At 32.4% G+C, this 13,962-nt stretch overlaps 1 protein-coding gene across 4 annotated transcripts in view; it reads right to left on the bottom strand.

Annotated features, from left to right (window-relative positions):
• Window positions 1-13,962, bottom strand: part of PCDH17 (protocadherin 17) — a 99,252-nt gene that overhangs the window by 50,914 nt on the left and 34,376 nt on the right. For 3 of the 4 annotated variants that reach the window (XM_045588683.1, XM_036456996.2, XM_036456997.2), the window contains 2 exons: window positions 9,703-9,761; window positions 9,398-9,570 (listed from right to left, as the gene is read on the bottom strand). In XM_045588683.1, the coding sequence (XP_045444639.1) occupies window positions 9,398-9,570; window positions 9,703-9,761 (232 nt within the window). The remainder of the gene's footprint in view (window positions 1-9,397; window positions 9,571-9,702; window positions 9,762-13,962) is intronic. The other variant, XM_045588682.1, reaches the window with a different exon arrangement.

The raw sequence follows: 13,962 nt of genomic DNA, 5'->3' as shown, positions 1-13,962 counted from the left end.
TTAATTCCATATTACTACTAGCTGATCTTTTCTTATCTGATTAAGTTCACACAGTTTGTCATATATTTATAATCTTTCAAAGATTTCATTGGGATTTATACTTAAGGTAGGGTTGCTGGCTCTGCTTTGAAATAAAAATGAAATGAAAAATCAACTATGATCATTATTGACAAATATAAATAGATGGTACTTTGAAGTACAAACTTTCTTTTGAGTCATGTTTATTATTCAGAATCATTTAAGTTGAAACTATGGGGCACAACATTTAAATTACACATTAGGATAGACAAAAAAATTAGAAAGTATTAAACCTACCTCTGCACTTTTGAAACTGAATGAATGATCCAATTGACCATTGGGTTTCCCTACTCCATTATTAATTGATCATTCTAATGAACTCTGAACAGGTAACTCCAATCAAAATAAAGTTTTTAATGGCCTATAGAATATATTCAAACTCCTTGGTATGGCATTCAAGGTCCTTCATAATCTGACCAAAACCCATTCATTTGGTCCAATTCCTCTCCATTATAAAACTATACTCGATAGTCCAAAAAAGTTATTTCTATTATTTGCCATCCCTGGATAATATACTGATTGCTACATCTCTAAATCTTTTTTGATCATGGCATTATCCCAGCTTCAAATATATTTAATTTACACTGCATCTTGTAGTCAGGTTCTGCTTTCAAGGCCCTGTTAAAGGCACATTTAATTTGTGAAGTAATGCTTTATTCATTTCTATAGCAGAATTAATTGCACTTACGGTATAGATATATCACAATATTTATCTAACAGAATTACAGTTAGATGGACAGAGGAGTGATACCCTCAAAGATAAATACCTTAAAGGCAGAGTGTCATCTACAGGAACATGAGTGCTGAAACAATACTTACTGAATTAATTTATTCATGTATCAATTAATGGTGATGAGATCGGCCCCATGGGTTAAAAAAAATTATCAGATACTAGTATGTCTACTTAAGATTCATTCTATTGTCTATTGGTTTCCTGTAATTCTTGCAAACATCATAGTCATTCTGCATGTATTAAAATTTTCTATAGAGTTTTATTGTCATCTTTCCTTAAATACCTTAAAAATGTTAGTTTGTAGGGATCAAAGGTCAGATATCTATGTAAATCATCCTATATAATCAAAGCAGAGTATGCAAATTGTCCCCTGGACTGGGAGTTGTCTGGGAATTTGACCAGGGGGTGGGTCCGGCCAGAGGAAGAGAGGGAGGTCCTGGCCAGCAGCTGCTCGGGACCCTACCAGTGCATATAGTATTATATAACAAACAGTAATTAAAATTAAAAAGGAAATGACTTAAGACAAAAAAAATAAATAAAACCATTTCATTCCTCAATATGAATTCACAAAGCCTCAAAGAAAAGGAAATCCAGGGCAGACAAATCAATCTTACGAAATATGTACTTTGTTTCAAAAATATACCCTGTATCAGATGCAGGGGTGCATTTGTTATCAGTCTGCAAATCCTAAAAGTACTACTCCAAATGATCTTATGAACTGTTTAAACATTTAAAAGTTCCCACATTACTCTGGCTTTCCAGAGTAAATATTTATAACATTAAAACTATTAAGGGCTAATGGATAATTTTTTTCTATATTTGGTCTGAGGCAAGAGACCAACTGCACATTTCTAATCTGACTTAATCGGAAACTGTATAAAATCACTTCTCTTGGTGGTAGACAATTTTTTCATTATGTTGCTCTTTGAAACAGCATTAGTATAATGCATTGTCAAGGCTTTAAGGGACAATAAACCACAACATGCAAATTAAGGACAAGTCTACATTGTCTATATTTTGAAACTCCCAAAACATTCAGATCTAGCAGTTATTTTGTTACTCACTTGATAGTAAAAACTGACTTGAATTGTTATGGACTGTTTAAATTATTCTTTATTCCATTTAGTATGAATATTTAGCTTTTCACTACAGAATCATCATTGTATTTGATTATGAGTACTGCCACAGATCCCAATAGAAATATTACATGCTATATGGCATATGAATTATATCACTCACTTTGTAAAATCTGAAAAGTTATTAACTCTGGAAAACTTCTGGTTCTAATAATTGTAGGCCTGCATGTCAAAACATTAGCTTTCAAAAGTTGATGTTAACTATGGAATTGAAACATACATGGGGAGTTAATTTAAACATGTTAAATTTTTGGTTTTTTATATTACAAGTTCTTATATCTTGTGTCTCAATTATGAATGAAATAATGGTTAACTCTTCATGACAGACATACATCTTCTGCCTCCTGACTTCTCCGACTGCCAAATTATAATCAACAGCTGTGCTGCCCCTTCTGATACTCACTTAAACGTCTTCTTTTACTTCCTGAATGTTTCCCCTTGGTGACCTCTCCCTGTCTTTACCCCGTCAGTGAACTGGACTCAGATAGTGCAGTCATAATTATCACACAATTTTAAGCTACCTCGCTGTGTTCTCCAAGTTCTCTCAAAGATCTGGTTAACTAAAGTGATTTTGTTTCTGTTTCCTTCTGGTGTCTTTGATTGGTAAATTTTCTTTAGTATAACAAATCAAGTATGCAAATAAGCACTCGTTATTTAGAGAAAATGATAAAAGTTTCAAACATGTATGTGTTAATTTAATATATATGGTATAAATGTACTACATAAAAACTTAAAGGCATTAAATAATTCAAGTGTTAGTCCACTTATTTGGGTATAAAATGGCTTTTTCCTTTAGAAACCTTTATCTCAAAATTAACTTTAAATGAATACCAAGCACTTCATTATCATTATAAAAGCAATGGCATAGTAGAACAAGTTTTAATCTTTCACTTGGTTCTTTTCTTACTACCTCTTTACTGCATTGGGCCTTATTTTGTCTTGCCCTGGTTACTTCTCCAGCTTCCTAATTGTATCCCTGCCTATCCAGGAATTGGCATAAAAATCACCTCTTTAAAATGAAACTTTGAACTATTACTTCCTGAACATCCAATGGCTTCCTATTAGTCAACTCATCGTTGGGCTTCACATACTGTTGAGAGTCTCATACCCACCAATCCCAGTCTCACACATCCCTATTAATTTGTACCTAATAGCAACTTGCCATTTTGCTTCATTGCATCTCTGCTTCTGACAATGCTGTCCTCCTTCTCCCAACTTTACTCTGTCAAGTGAGCTAATTTTTTTTTTAGGATCAGCTCAAATGCATCCTCCTCCAGGAATTTTATTTGATTCCCCCAAATTTGGTCTGGGTGTTCATTCTCATGACATCATTAGTTCTTGGGGCATACCTCCCACTGTGCAAACCTCATAGCTTATATGTCACAAATTATTTTAATACAGTCAGAGCTCCTTGAAGACCCAGGATGCACCTTAGCTCATGTTTTTATATCTGGCATTTCCTAATTGGAATGTTTTAGCAAAAGTTATTGCTGTGCTTACTAAAAGCAAGAGAATCTCAAAATCACATTGAGTCTATAGTAAATCATGCAACACTTGTTAGGAAGGTTTTATGATGAGCAACAAATGTGAGGGTAATAAAATCTCTCTTTCATGATACCAGCTGTTGGCTCCTAGAAACAAATGTTTGCACAGGAGAAAAAAGAGATATCATTGAAACTTAAAGTTAGGTGAACTATGGGACAGTTGCAATGTATGATAAGCAAAAATAAACAGTGTGTGGACCATTTTATCCAGAAAAATGGGAAAATAGATGAAGTTTGAAAGTATTAAAATGACAGCACAGGAAGGAGGAGAAATGGATATTAAGATGCTCTTAGATAAGTGCAATCCAATAAAAATTTACAGGGCTTTAAACTAACAGGAATTATTGGCAAATAACACAATTTCTTAAATGCCTTGTATGTGAGTCTTAAAGCATCTGTACCTTTAAAAATTCGTAAATTTTTTTTCCTGAAATTATGTATGCAACAGTTTCTTTCCCCTCCCATATATGGCAGTAATTTTCTTTTCTTTTCTTTTCTTTTAAGTATATTTTATTGATTTTTTACAGAGCGGAAGAGAGAGGGATAGAGAGTTAGAAACATCAATGAGAGAGAATCATCAATCAGCTGCCTCTTGCACACCCCCTACCGGGGATGTGCCTGCAACCAAGATACATGCCCTTGACCAGAATTGAACCTGGAACCTTCCAGTCTGCAGGCTGATGCTCTAATGGCAGTAATTTTCTACTTCCTTCCTAAGTTATATTTACAATTAATAAGTTTATAACATTTCCTTTAAAAATTATTTTCAGCTATTGTTGGTGCTGCTTAGTGATTACAGCACTAATCCTCTTGCCAAAGGGCAGTGGGTTCAATTCATGTCAAGGGCACATACCTGGGTTGATCCCTGACCCAGGTCAGGGAATGTGCAGGAGGCAACCAATCAATGTGTCTCTCTCACCTCTCTCCCTCTCTCTCTCTCTCTCTCTCTCTCTCTCTCTCTTCCCTTTCTCTCTTCCACCCTCTCTGAAAGTCAATGGGAAAAAAAATATCTTAGGGTAAGGTTTAACTCTATATATTAGAGGATGCCAGATGGCTGTTGAGAGGACAGATATAGTCATTACCTTCATGTTCTTGCTTACGTAGAGGTGGGTTTGCTGCTGCCTATTATGGGAGGGTTGGGAAAAGACAGTGCTTGGCTGAAAGGGTCAGAACTGCAGGAACCATAATGAAGAATAAAAAACAGAGCAAAAACCTGAGAATATAAAAGCACTATTCTCATACTTTTCTATTCAGTGTGGGTTCTGGGGGAAATTGCAAAGTAGGTCAAGTTTGTGTTCAGTGCCCCAACCCTCTGTCACAAGGACATCCTCCCCAACCTGGAATGTGGGGCTCTCCCCTCCCTGAACAGGAGCCTCAGGGGGATGTAAAGGAGTGGGGCTCAAAACTTATCAAACTCTGAAATCAAATAACAGTCCTGCAATTGCTTAACTGGTAAAATCATCTTTGGAATATGGAGCACACAAACAAAATCCAAGCCCTGACATAAAGAAAAAAAAAAAAATCCATTAGCTTTAGTCCTCATAATTTTCTAAAATGTCCTCTGGGAAGAAAAAAGGCAACCCTTAAGAATGTAATTTAGTTTTAAAATTGAAATTCATTGGAGCAAACCTGCTCATTTGGAATTTCTCTTCTTTCACAACTTTCTATTGATTTATTTTTATTAGATTTTAATTAGGGATTCCATTGTGAAATGTTTTGAACCAGAATGTAATCTAAGGAGTCAGATATTTTTTTAGCAATAAAGAGAGAACAGTGGAAGCACAGAATTAAATGGGGGCAGGGGGAAGATTATTTGGCAATTAAATTAAATGAGAAAAAAGAAAGAAAAGAAAAAAAAAGGTGAGCAGAACAACTCCTGGGGTTCAGTAAAGCCCTGAAATCCAGAGGAGGGCCTTACAGCTGGCAACACAGCAAAGGAGTTAGACTCATGACTGTGACTCTTTCACTGCAATCCCTGGCATGGGTTGTCAACAGTCATAATGTGCAATGAGATTCCACTGACTTCTGGCTTCAAGAATTCAGTTTCAGTCATTTACAAAGATATCAAGTAAACTGATTATCCCAGACTCACAGAGAACAGGCAGAGGAGAGGGAGTGTTGGGGGGATGAGAAGGTAGAAGGATGAGCAAAAAAGAAAAAGAAAAAGGAAGTCAAGGACACGAACAATAGTATGGTGATTGTGGGAGATTGGTGGAGGGTACTGGGGGCATAAATGGTGGTGGAAAATTAAATGAAGAAAAAATGTTTTAAAAAAAGAAAATTGAGAGCTATCACTTGGTATTAATAAGAAGCTCAGATAAATCATCAGTCAGCATTTATGAAAACTGCATAATTATTATTTTTGGAATCAACAGAAACTACTGAATTTTAGGGCAAGCTTATTAATTTTTTAAAAAAAGAAATGTTTATTGCTAGTAATAAAAATAGTTTATAGTAGATAGAAATTCAAAGGAGCAATATTTTCTTAAAAAGTCAAAGATTTAATAATATTCTGAGGCATAAGAAGTTAATTTAAAAATTTTTGAGTTTTATTATTTATAAAACTGTATGTGACTCTTATTTAAGTAGATAACATTATATGTATTTTATTTTTAGTTCTTGGTATAAATTAGTTTTCTTATTTGAAAATATAAATTCAGCAAAATAATATCAAATGTATTTTGGTCAATTTTCTGTGTAAATTTCTGATAATGCTTACTTGAAATATAATCATTTGCATCTCTAACTAATGTCCTACTATGTATGTTACCATACAAATTCTAAAACATTTGGATCCTTTTATCTATCTTCCACCTACCTATAGTACTAAGTGAAGTGAGTATTTTTCCAATATAGAGAAACTCTAATTGGAAAAAAAAATGATAACTACAAAAATGCAATTAAATAGAAAAATATAAATACTTTTTGATAGTTTTTTTAAGTCACACTAAGAGAAACTAAAATAACCTCTTTCTATTAAACAGTTTATTAACATAAAATGTTTAAAGCAATCTTTAACTGTTGTGTAATACAGTATTCTTTCAATTAACTACTGATTCCTTTCAAATATTTTTACTAAAATAATGGCAACATATACTCCTGGTATATATTTGAGATGATTAAACTAATGAAAAAAATAAAATAAACAAATATCAGGAACAAAACAAATGGGGGAAAAAATCTAACTGCACAAAATAAGAGAAAAAATAATATTTGAGCTAATAAAAGCTCAAAAAGTCTTAATCATAGAGAAAGGAAAACAATTATTAGCACAAAAGATTCCACTAAAAATGTGGAGATAATTTTAATGTATTTTAATTTATAAGTTAAAGAAATATTTCAATTTAGAAATAGAACACTATTTTTTTTTTTTTTTACTTGAGATCATTTAAATAGTGATGGAAGCCAAAAAATATAAAAGGGAATATGCTACTGGTTTCTAATTGAAATCTGTTAAAGCACTACTACACAATTTTAGAAAGAGAAAAAAACTGATAAACAGGTTTCTTTTTGCTGAGCTTTCGCTTTTTTGCTCCTAAAAGAAAATATATTTTTGTTCCTTTATATATTAAAATTTTAATATGTATTAATTAAATAGTGCATTAGTGAATCCAATCATTAAGTAAACAATTATTTAAGCTAAGCCTTCAAGTTCATGTTTTAAAGTAGAAGTCTGTATCCTATATAATTTATTGATTACCTAAGTGTGGTTTTCAGAATTATAATAATTTCTCCATATTTATTAATAAGGAGATCTGGATCTATTTGTGTTACAGGAGATATTTCTACTAACATTCTCACCCTTAGACTAGCAATATTTCTGTGTCATATTAACTAAAATATATGCTAAATCTATTTTCTTTTAAGAACAATAGTCTCCTTTCTAAAATACTGTTTTTTATATCAATTTTTTAAAATCACTATAATTTAAACTTTCAAAAATAAATAACTTTCTTTTTCTACAGAGGTCTTTTTCATGTTCTTCAAATACACTGTTCAGTTAGTGCATGAAAAGGAATGAAAGTATAAATGTGAGCAACAGTGTACTTGTTTATGTTGTTGATTAAGAAAGGAAAATTGGAATCTCATGAAGACAGATAATAACTGCGAACCCCTTACTTACCATATGCAACTTTACAAATAGTAGCCAAAAAATAATCTGTTCAATTACTTTATTATATCGATATACATAATTGGGTCTGTCTTATGCTACTCATTTACATAACATGATTCAACAACCCATTATTTAAAATGTGTCTAAAAGATTTACATAATATCACCTAGTCATAACCCATCAAGACATTTAAATCACATTCAAGTAAACATTCAAATTTTCAGGAACTGTGAATATTAAGTATAAGTATTTAAATAACTTTTGTTAGCCCTAGCTGGTTTGACTCAGTGGATAGAGCTTTGGCCTGTGGACTGAAAGGTCCTGGATTCTATTCAGGTCAAGGGTACATGCCCAGATTACGGGCTCAATCCCCAGTAGGGGGTGTGCATGAGGCAGCGGATCAATGATTCTCTCTCATCATTGATGTTTCTCTCTCTCCCGCTCCCATTTTCTCTGAAATCAATAAAAAAACAGATATGAACACAAATAAATAGCTTTTGTTAAAAAAAAACTAAAAAAAAACCTAGTCTAAAAAAAACAATATTTCTGTTAACACAGAAAATTGTGATGGTAAAAGTTCAGAAGAAAGTTATCTATCTAGCACTTATTACTTAGTAAAGAAGGCCTTGGGGAGGTCAACCTTAAAATAAACCCAGCATAATAATATTCAGTGTAGAAATATTTATATCTATGTTTACTTACTTTGGTATTAAATAGATCTTTGTGAATGTATATTTGTATTAAAATTTGAGTATGATTAGAAAAGTTAGTAAACATTATATCTGCTAAACTGTATGTGATAAGATAGAGTGCACTACAGGCAAAAAATTACTTTCAATGTATCATCAATTAATAAATGACTTAGCAGTTATATAGTATAAATCAAGTATACGGTATAAATCAAGTTTTTCATTAAAAACTGAAATGATAAATATTAAATATTTAAATACCATGACTATTTTGAAAACTAATAAGATTAGTTAATAAATCTAAAATACATCTATAATTCTGAAATGCTATTTATAAAACAATTATTTTTTCATTTGCTATAATTAGACATTAGGAAAAAGCTATGATTTCTAATTCTTACACATGAAAGTAGTTTTGGGTAAATCATCAGCAAATATTCCATTGTGCTTGAAACAATGAAGACATACATTTTTTTAAAAGGCATATCAATTGAATAAATTGATGGTGGACTTTTAGAATGTACATATTTATTAAGAAATATTTTTCATCTCTATCTGCGTAAACAAGTTCATGCTTATTTGACATCTATGAAGACTTCAATGTAAAGCAAAATAAAAGGAGCAAAAACTGTGGCTTAGCTATTATTTGACTCTTTAAAAACTAAAATTCACACTAAAAACATACCAACGTGCTAGAACTATACAATTCCAATCAAGTTTTCATTTCACCTAAAAGCGTTGAATTTACTATTTTAATCCAATAAATGAGTATATTAAAATGTGCATTATAGGTAATATATGCTTGTAAATAAAATGCAAAATAGGGAAAGTTAGGAAGCATTCATGAAGATAAGAACAAGTCTAGTGACTTCATCAAGTTCTTATTTTAAGAAGATTATAGGCTGCTATCTATGGCCTTTCTCTCTCCCTTGTTACAGTGGTACCTGAATAGTTGCTTTTTGTCTGGGACAAAGTTGGGACTTCCTGTTTCTTTTGATATATTAATGGTCCATTCCACTGTAATGAGCTGCACTCTGGTGCTAATTGGCCCATAATGATTGCTTAAACTTTACACTGGGTAAGCATTGGAAGGCTTCACTCACCTTGTTCGAGGGGCTGGCTTTTAGTGGAAGCAGTTTTCATCTTGAGTGCCTCCCTAACAGACATGTCACAGCAGGAGCCTTTGTTAGTGTCTTGGTCACTGTCAGCCTGATCACTGTCCCCGTGCCCACTGTCTCTCAGGCTGGCTCTCTCTGGGTCCTTAAACGTGGAGCTACTGGAATACATATAAAGAAAAGAGAAGAGAAAGTGGTGTCTCTACGAGGTTGAGGCTGGCGTAGTTTCTTGCAAAGCAATTTTGACACGAATGCAAATGTGGAAGCCGAGAAAGTTATTTAATGGGCCTTACCTTTGAACAAACTGCTGCCTGCTGCCCATGTAATTGGGCTCTGCGGGAAAATTGTCTGTCTGTGAAAGAGAAGGAAAAAAATACGTATAGTTGTACACTGGACAAATCTCCTGCAGAGCAACAAGATTTCCTAGTGGAAAAATGATTAATAATTCAAAAATTCCCTTAATCTTCAGATTTGTACATTTTAATTAAATTGGAAATTGCTGACATGTAATTATGTACTCAGAACAATTAAATGATTCCGGTCCACAAATTACCTGTTAAAGTAAACAATGAGCCTGTCGTAACTGGCATTCTCTCTTAGCACCAGGATGGATAACACTGTGTTGTTTCATTATTTAGATATTAAGATAGCATATTTGTGGGAGGATTAGAAAAATGACCTAATTTCTCAATAATAAAAGTGTGAATTATTTAATAATACTCATTTTTAGCATAATTACATAATCTTCTGGGATTCTATGCCTTCTTTGATGTAATATCATTTAAAAGTCATCCATTCCTCAATTAAGAGGTACTGATCCTTTCCTTCCAATTACCAGAGAATAAGGAGGATGTGAGGAGGTAGAAGAAGGTAAAAGGGAGATAAATAGTGATGAATAAGACTCGACGTTGGGTGATAAACATAGAATGCAGTATACAGGTGATGTATTAAAGAATTGTACACCTGAAACATATCATTTTATTAAACAATGCTACCCCAATAAATTCAGTGAAAAAATAAAATAAATAGATAAGCTGGGCCCATATAATTCATTCTCAACTACATCCCTACCATAAAAATTGCACTCACACAAGACAATGGAAAGATGTATTCTTTCCTGGTTATTAAAAACAAAATAAAAGGAAAATAAGAAATAAAATGTTACTTAAATCACCGAGAGTAAAGACATTGAGACACCAGGCTTGTTTTTTTTGTGGTTGTTTTTACTGCTTCCAAACTGACCTGGACAACCGCCAAGAAGAACTGAGTTCTCCTTGTATCATGGAACAGAGTCTTTTGGGAGAAAGAGACTAGATCTTTCATAGATCTCCCTATACTGTACATTCATGCACGTTACTTCTTCTTGCAGCTGACTCCAGGACAAAGGTCCTCCTGTTTTCTGCATCACTTCATATCACGCCATTATGCTATGAAGCAGCTATGGGTTCGTACAAGATCATCCAGCATGCAAGTAGCAGTGGCACAGGAGCATGCAATTCAGGAAGCAGAGGGCCCAAGGTAAGGCCTAATGTAGCGCAATATGTGTTTTCCTTATAAATAAGGCTAATTTATGTTAGCAGTACTCTTTTTCTCCCCGTGTAATAATTTAAATTATTTGGCTTTTCAAAATATTCCTGGGGGCGGGGGCGTAGGCTAAGAGTAACATCGTAAAGCATTGAGTTGCAATGTCTGTTAGAAGTTTGGGGACAGAAGAAATCCCTTACGAATATCTTAATTTGTAATCTGTTGTTGTTGTTCAAATGAATTTTATTTAATTTAAAAAAAAAAAAAAAAAAAGTAAAAATGTGGGTAAACAAGGACAATTCATTTCTCACACCCAATTTGTTTAGCTAGTAGTTGGTAGCATACATTTTTCATTGACATGTTTTATTTCTTCACAGGCTCTGTGAAGCACCTTATTTTGTTTCCAAAATAACAAACTAACAATTTTTAAGACTAATTTAAAGATCTAATAAAGATAATGGAAACCACAATGAGGGGCAAAAAATGTTTGCAAAAGCATTTTTTCAATTTTTAGAACTATAATTAGTTGGTATTCCACATTTTAATGTAAAAAAAAATCTAGTTCATCTTTTTAAAATATATATAATTTAATTAATTAGAGAGAGAGAGGTAGAGAAACATGAATGTAAGACGGAAACATTGATCAGCTGCCTCCTGTACACTCGCTACTGGGTATCAAGACTTCAACCTGGGCATGTGCCCTGACCAGGAATCAAACTCATGACCTTTTGGTGCATGGGATGACACTCAAGCAACTGAGCCACATTAGCCAGGGCTAGTTCATCTTTTGAATTGGTCAGAATATGTATACATATGCTTCAGGTTAAAAGTTCAGGATAAATGTCTTAGAACATTTCAGAAAATGAAAATCTGAGTATTAAGGAGAGAGTAAAATGTAACCCAAAAAGCGGAAACTAGTGAGAAAATAGAAGTGCTATTAAAAGTAATCTTGTGTTTTTTATGGCTTTAATTAAATGGAGCCTTATAAGAGGTTGACACAGGAGACACACCAGGGAAACATTTTTTCACCTGTTCTAATCAGGATAGTATTTTAAAATGTTTGCAAATTATTAAACTTATAAGGAGTTTAAGTAAAATAAGAGACTTAAGCAAAACTAAATAAATAAACATGTTCTCATTGAGTAAAAAGCTGTTTTTGAATATGATTGTGCAAAAGGATGTATGTATGTTTGTATGTTTTATGTATGTATTAGTAGCTGATGAACTGCTACCAAATACAGTTCTAATGAAAATAGAAAAATGAGGAAGTTAGGGGAAAAAAGGGAGGGGGGATTTTGAAGGAAAAAAGAAGGAAGAAAAATAACAGAAGTGAGAAAATCAAGAAAAAATAAAAAGAATAAAAAGGAAATATATATATATATATATATATATATATATATATATATATATATATAAAGGGTAATAAATGAGAGAGTTAAAATGCAGGAAATTTAAAAAGGAATTGATTTATTATTGTAGAATTTCACAATGAACATGTTTTTCAAATATGAAATTTAATCAGTAGCACAATAGCAGAAATTTCTAGTTATGACTGCATTCACCCATTAAAATGGGTAGGAATGTGAGAGATTTGTGTGTATTCATAATTATAATGAAACAGTCATTTTGTCTTAACAAACAGATTCACTATAAGAAAATCACACTGGCTTTATTATAGAAAATAACATTTTCATTATCCAGACTCCAAGGATAATAACCTGAATATAAAATAACAGTATTGCATAGAAAAATAAAAAATAGAGAAAAATAGCCATATTTATCACATCATGTAATTTAGAAGTAGAAAGGCTTTCAGATATTTTTAAATATTATACTTAAAAATTGGCTTCTACAAAAGGACTTGTATGCATGCATATGAGCATAACCAATGGACACAGACAGTAGTGGGGTGAGGGCATGTGCCAGGTGGTGGGGGCGGCCCAAGAGAGGTCAATGGGGATAAAAGAAGACTTATGTAATACTTTAAACAATGAAGATCGTTTTTAACTGACTTCTACCTGGTAAATTTATAAATATCTTTTAAGTTTAGAAAGAAAGTAAAATTTGAAGTCACACACTTATAGTTTTCTAAGTTCTAGCAGAGTAAATAAATGTAAATATTTATAACTTCTAAAACCTTTATATTCTTCCACACAAACTATTCACTAGGTTTTTTCCCTTCAAATTCAACTTGAACATAGTTTAATTATTATTTTAAAGACACATAATTTAGTATTGAAATATATGTACCCTGAATTGGTGGGTATAGAAAGTTCTAAAGTAAATACTTTAGATATCTTTTAAATCTATTTCAAAATCAGGAATTAGCCAAAACCAGTTTGGTTCAGTGGATAGAGCGTCGGCCTGTGGACTGAAAGGTCCCAGGTTCGAATCTGGTCAAGGGCACGTACCTTGGTTGCGGGCACATTCCTAGTGGAGGGTGTGCAGGAGGCAACTGATCAATATTTCTTTCTCATCGATTTATCTAACACTCTATCCCTCTCTCTTTCTTTCTGTAAGAAATCAATAAAATATTTTTTTTAAAAAAAGTCAGGAATTAAAAAACAGAAGTTTGTTTTTTTTAAGTGCCCCATATGATAAAGGTGTTTATTTCTAAAACTGAATATGCCCTCTTATTTTGATTTTTTCTTTCTTGATATTTTTATGAAGATTATAAAAATATATATATGTTCTTTGTTTTTGTTTGTACAGAAAACAAAGAAATAAACAAGTTATCAAAAAAACACAAAGTAGATATGAATGATTTCTTTTAATTATTTGCCTTTATGCTTTTCTCTAGTAGTATTCTGCAAATTGTAGTAAATTTGTGTTATATTCAAAATCAAAAATTTTATCAGCAGTAGTTAATATTAAAATATCATCTTTTTACAATTTATTTCTTCATTCTTTTAGAACTATAAAGATCACATCATAATTTGAAAAATTAAAGTCTTTGAGCAAGTGGAAGTATTTACTAAAATTGAACCAAGTTGGCTAAAATTGAGAAAGCTCTTCATTTATGGAATTTG

Source organism: Pipistrellus kuhlii, unplaced genomic scaffold, assembly GCF_014108245.1.
Source record: "Pipistrellus kuhlii isolate mPipKuh1 unplaced genomic scaffold, mPipKuh1.p scaffold_m20_p_3, whole genome shotgun sequence".
Lineage (NCBI taxonomy): Eukaryota > Metazoa > Chordata > Mammalia > Chiroptera > Vespertilionidae > Pipistrellus > Pipistrellus kuhlii.
Note: the sequence above shows the minus strand (reverse complement) of the source record. Positions and strands in the feature narration are given on the sequence as shown.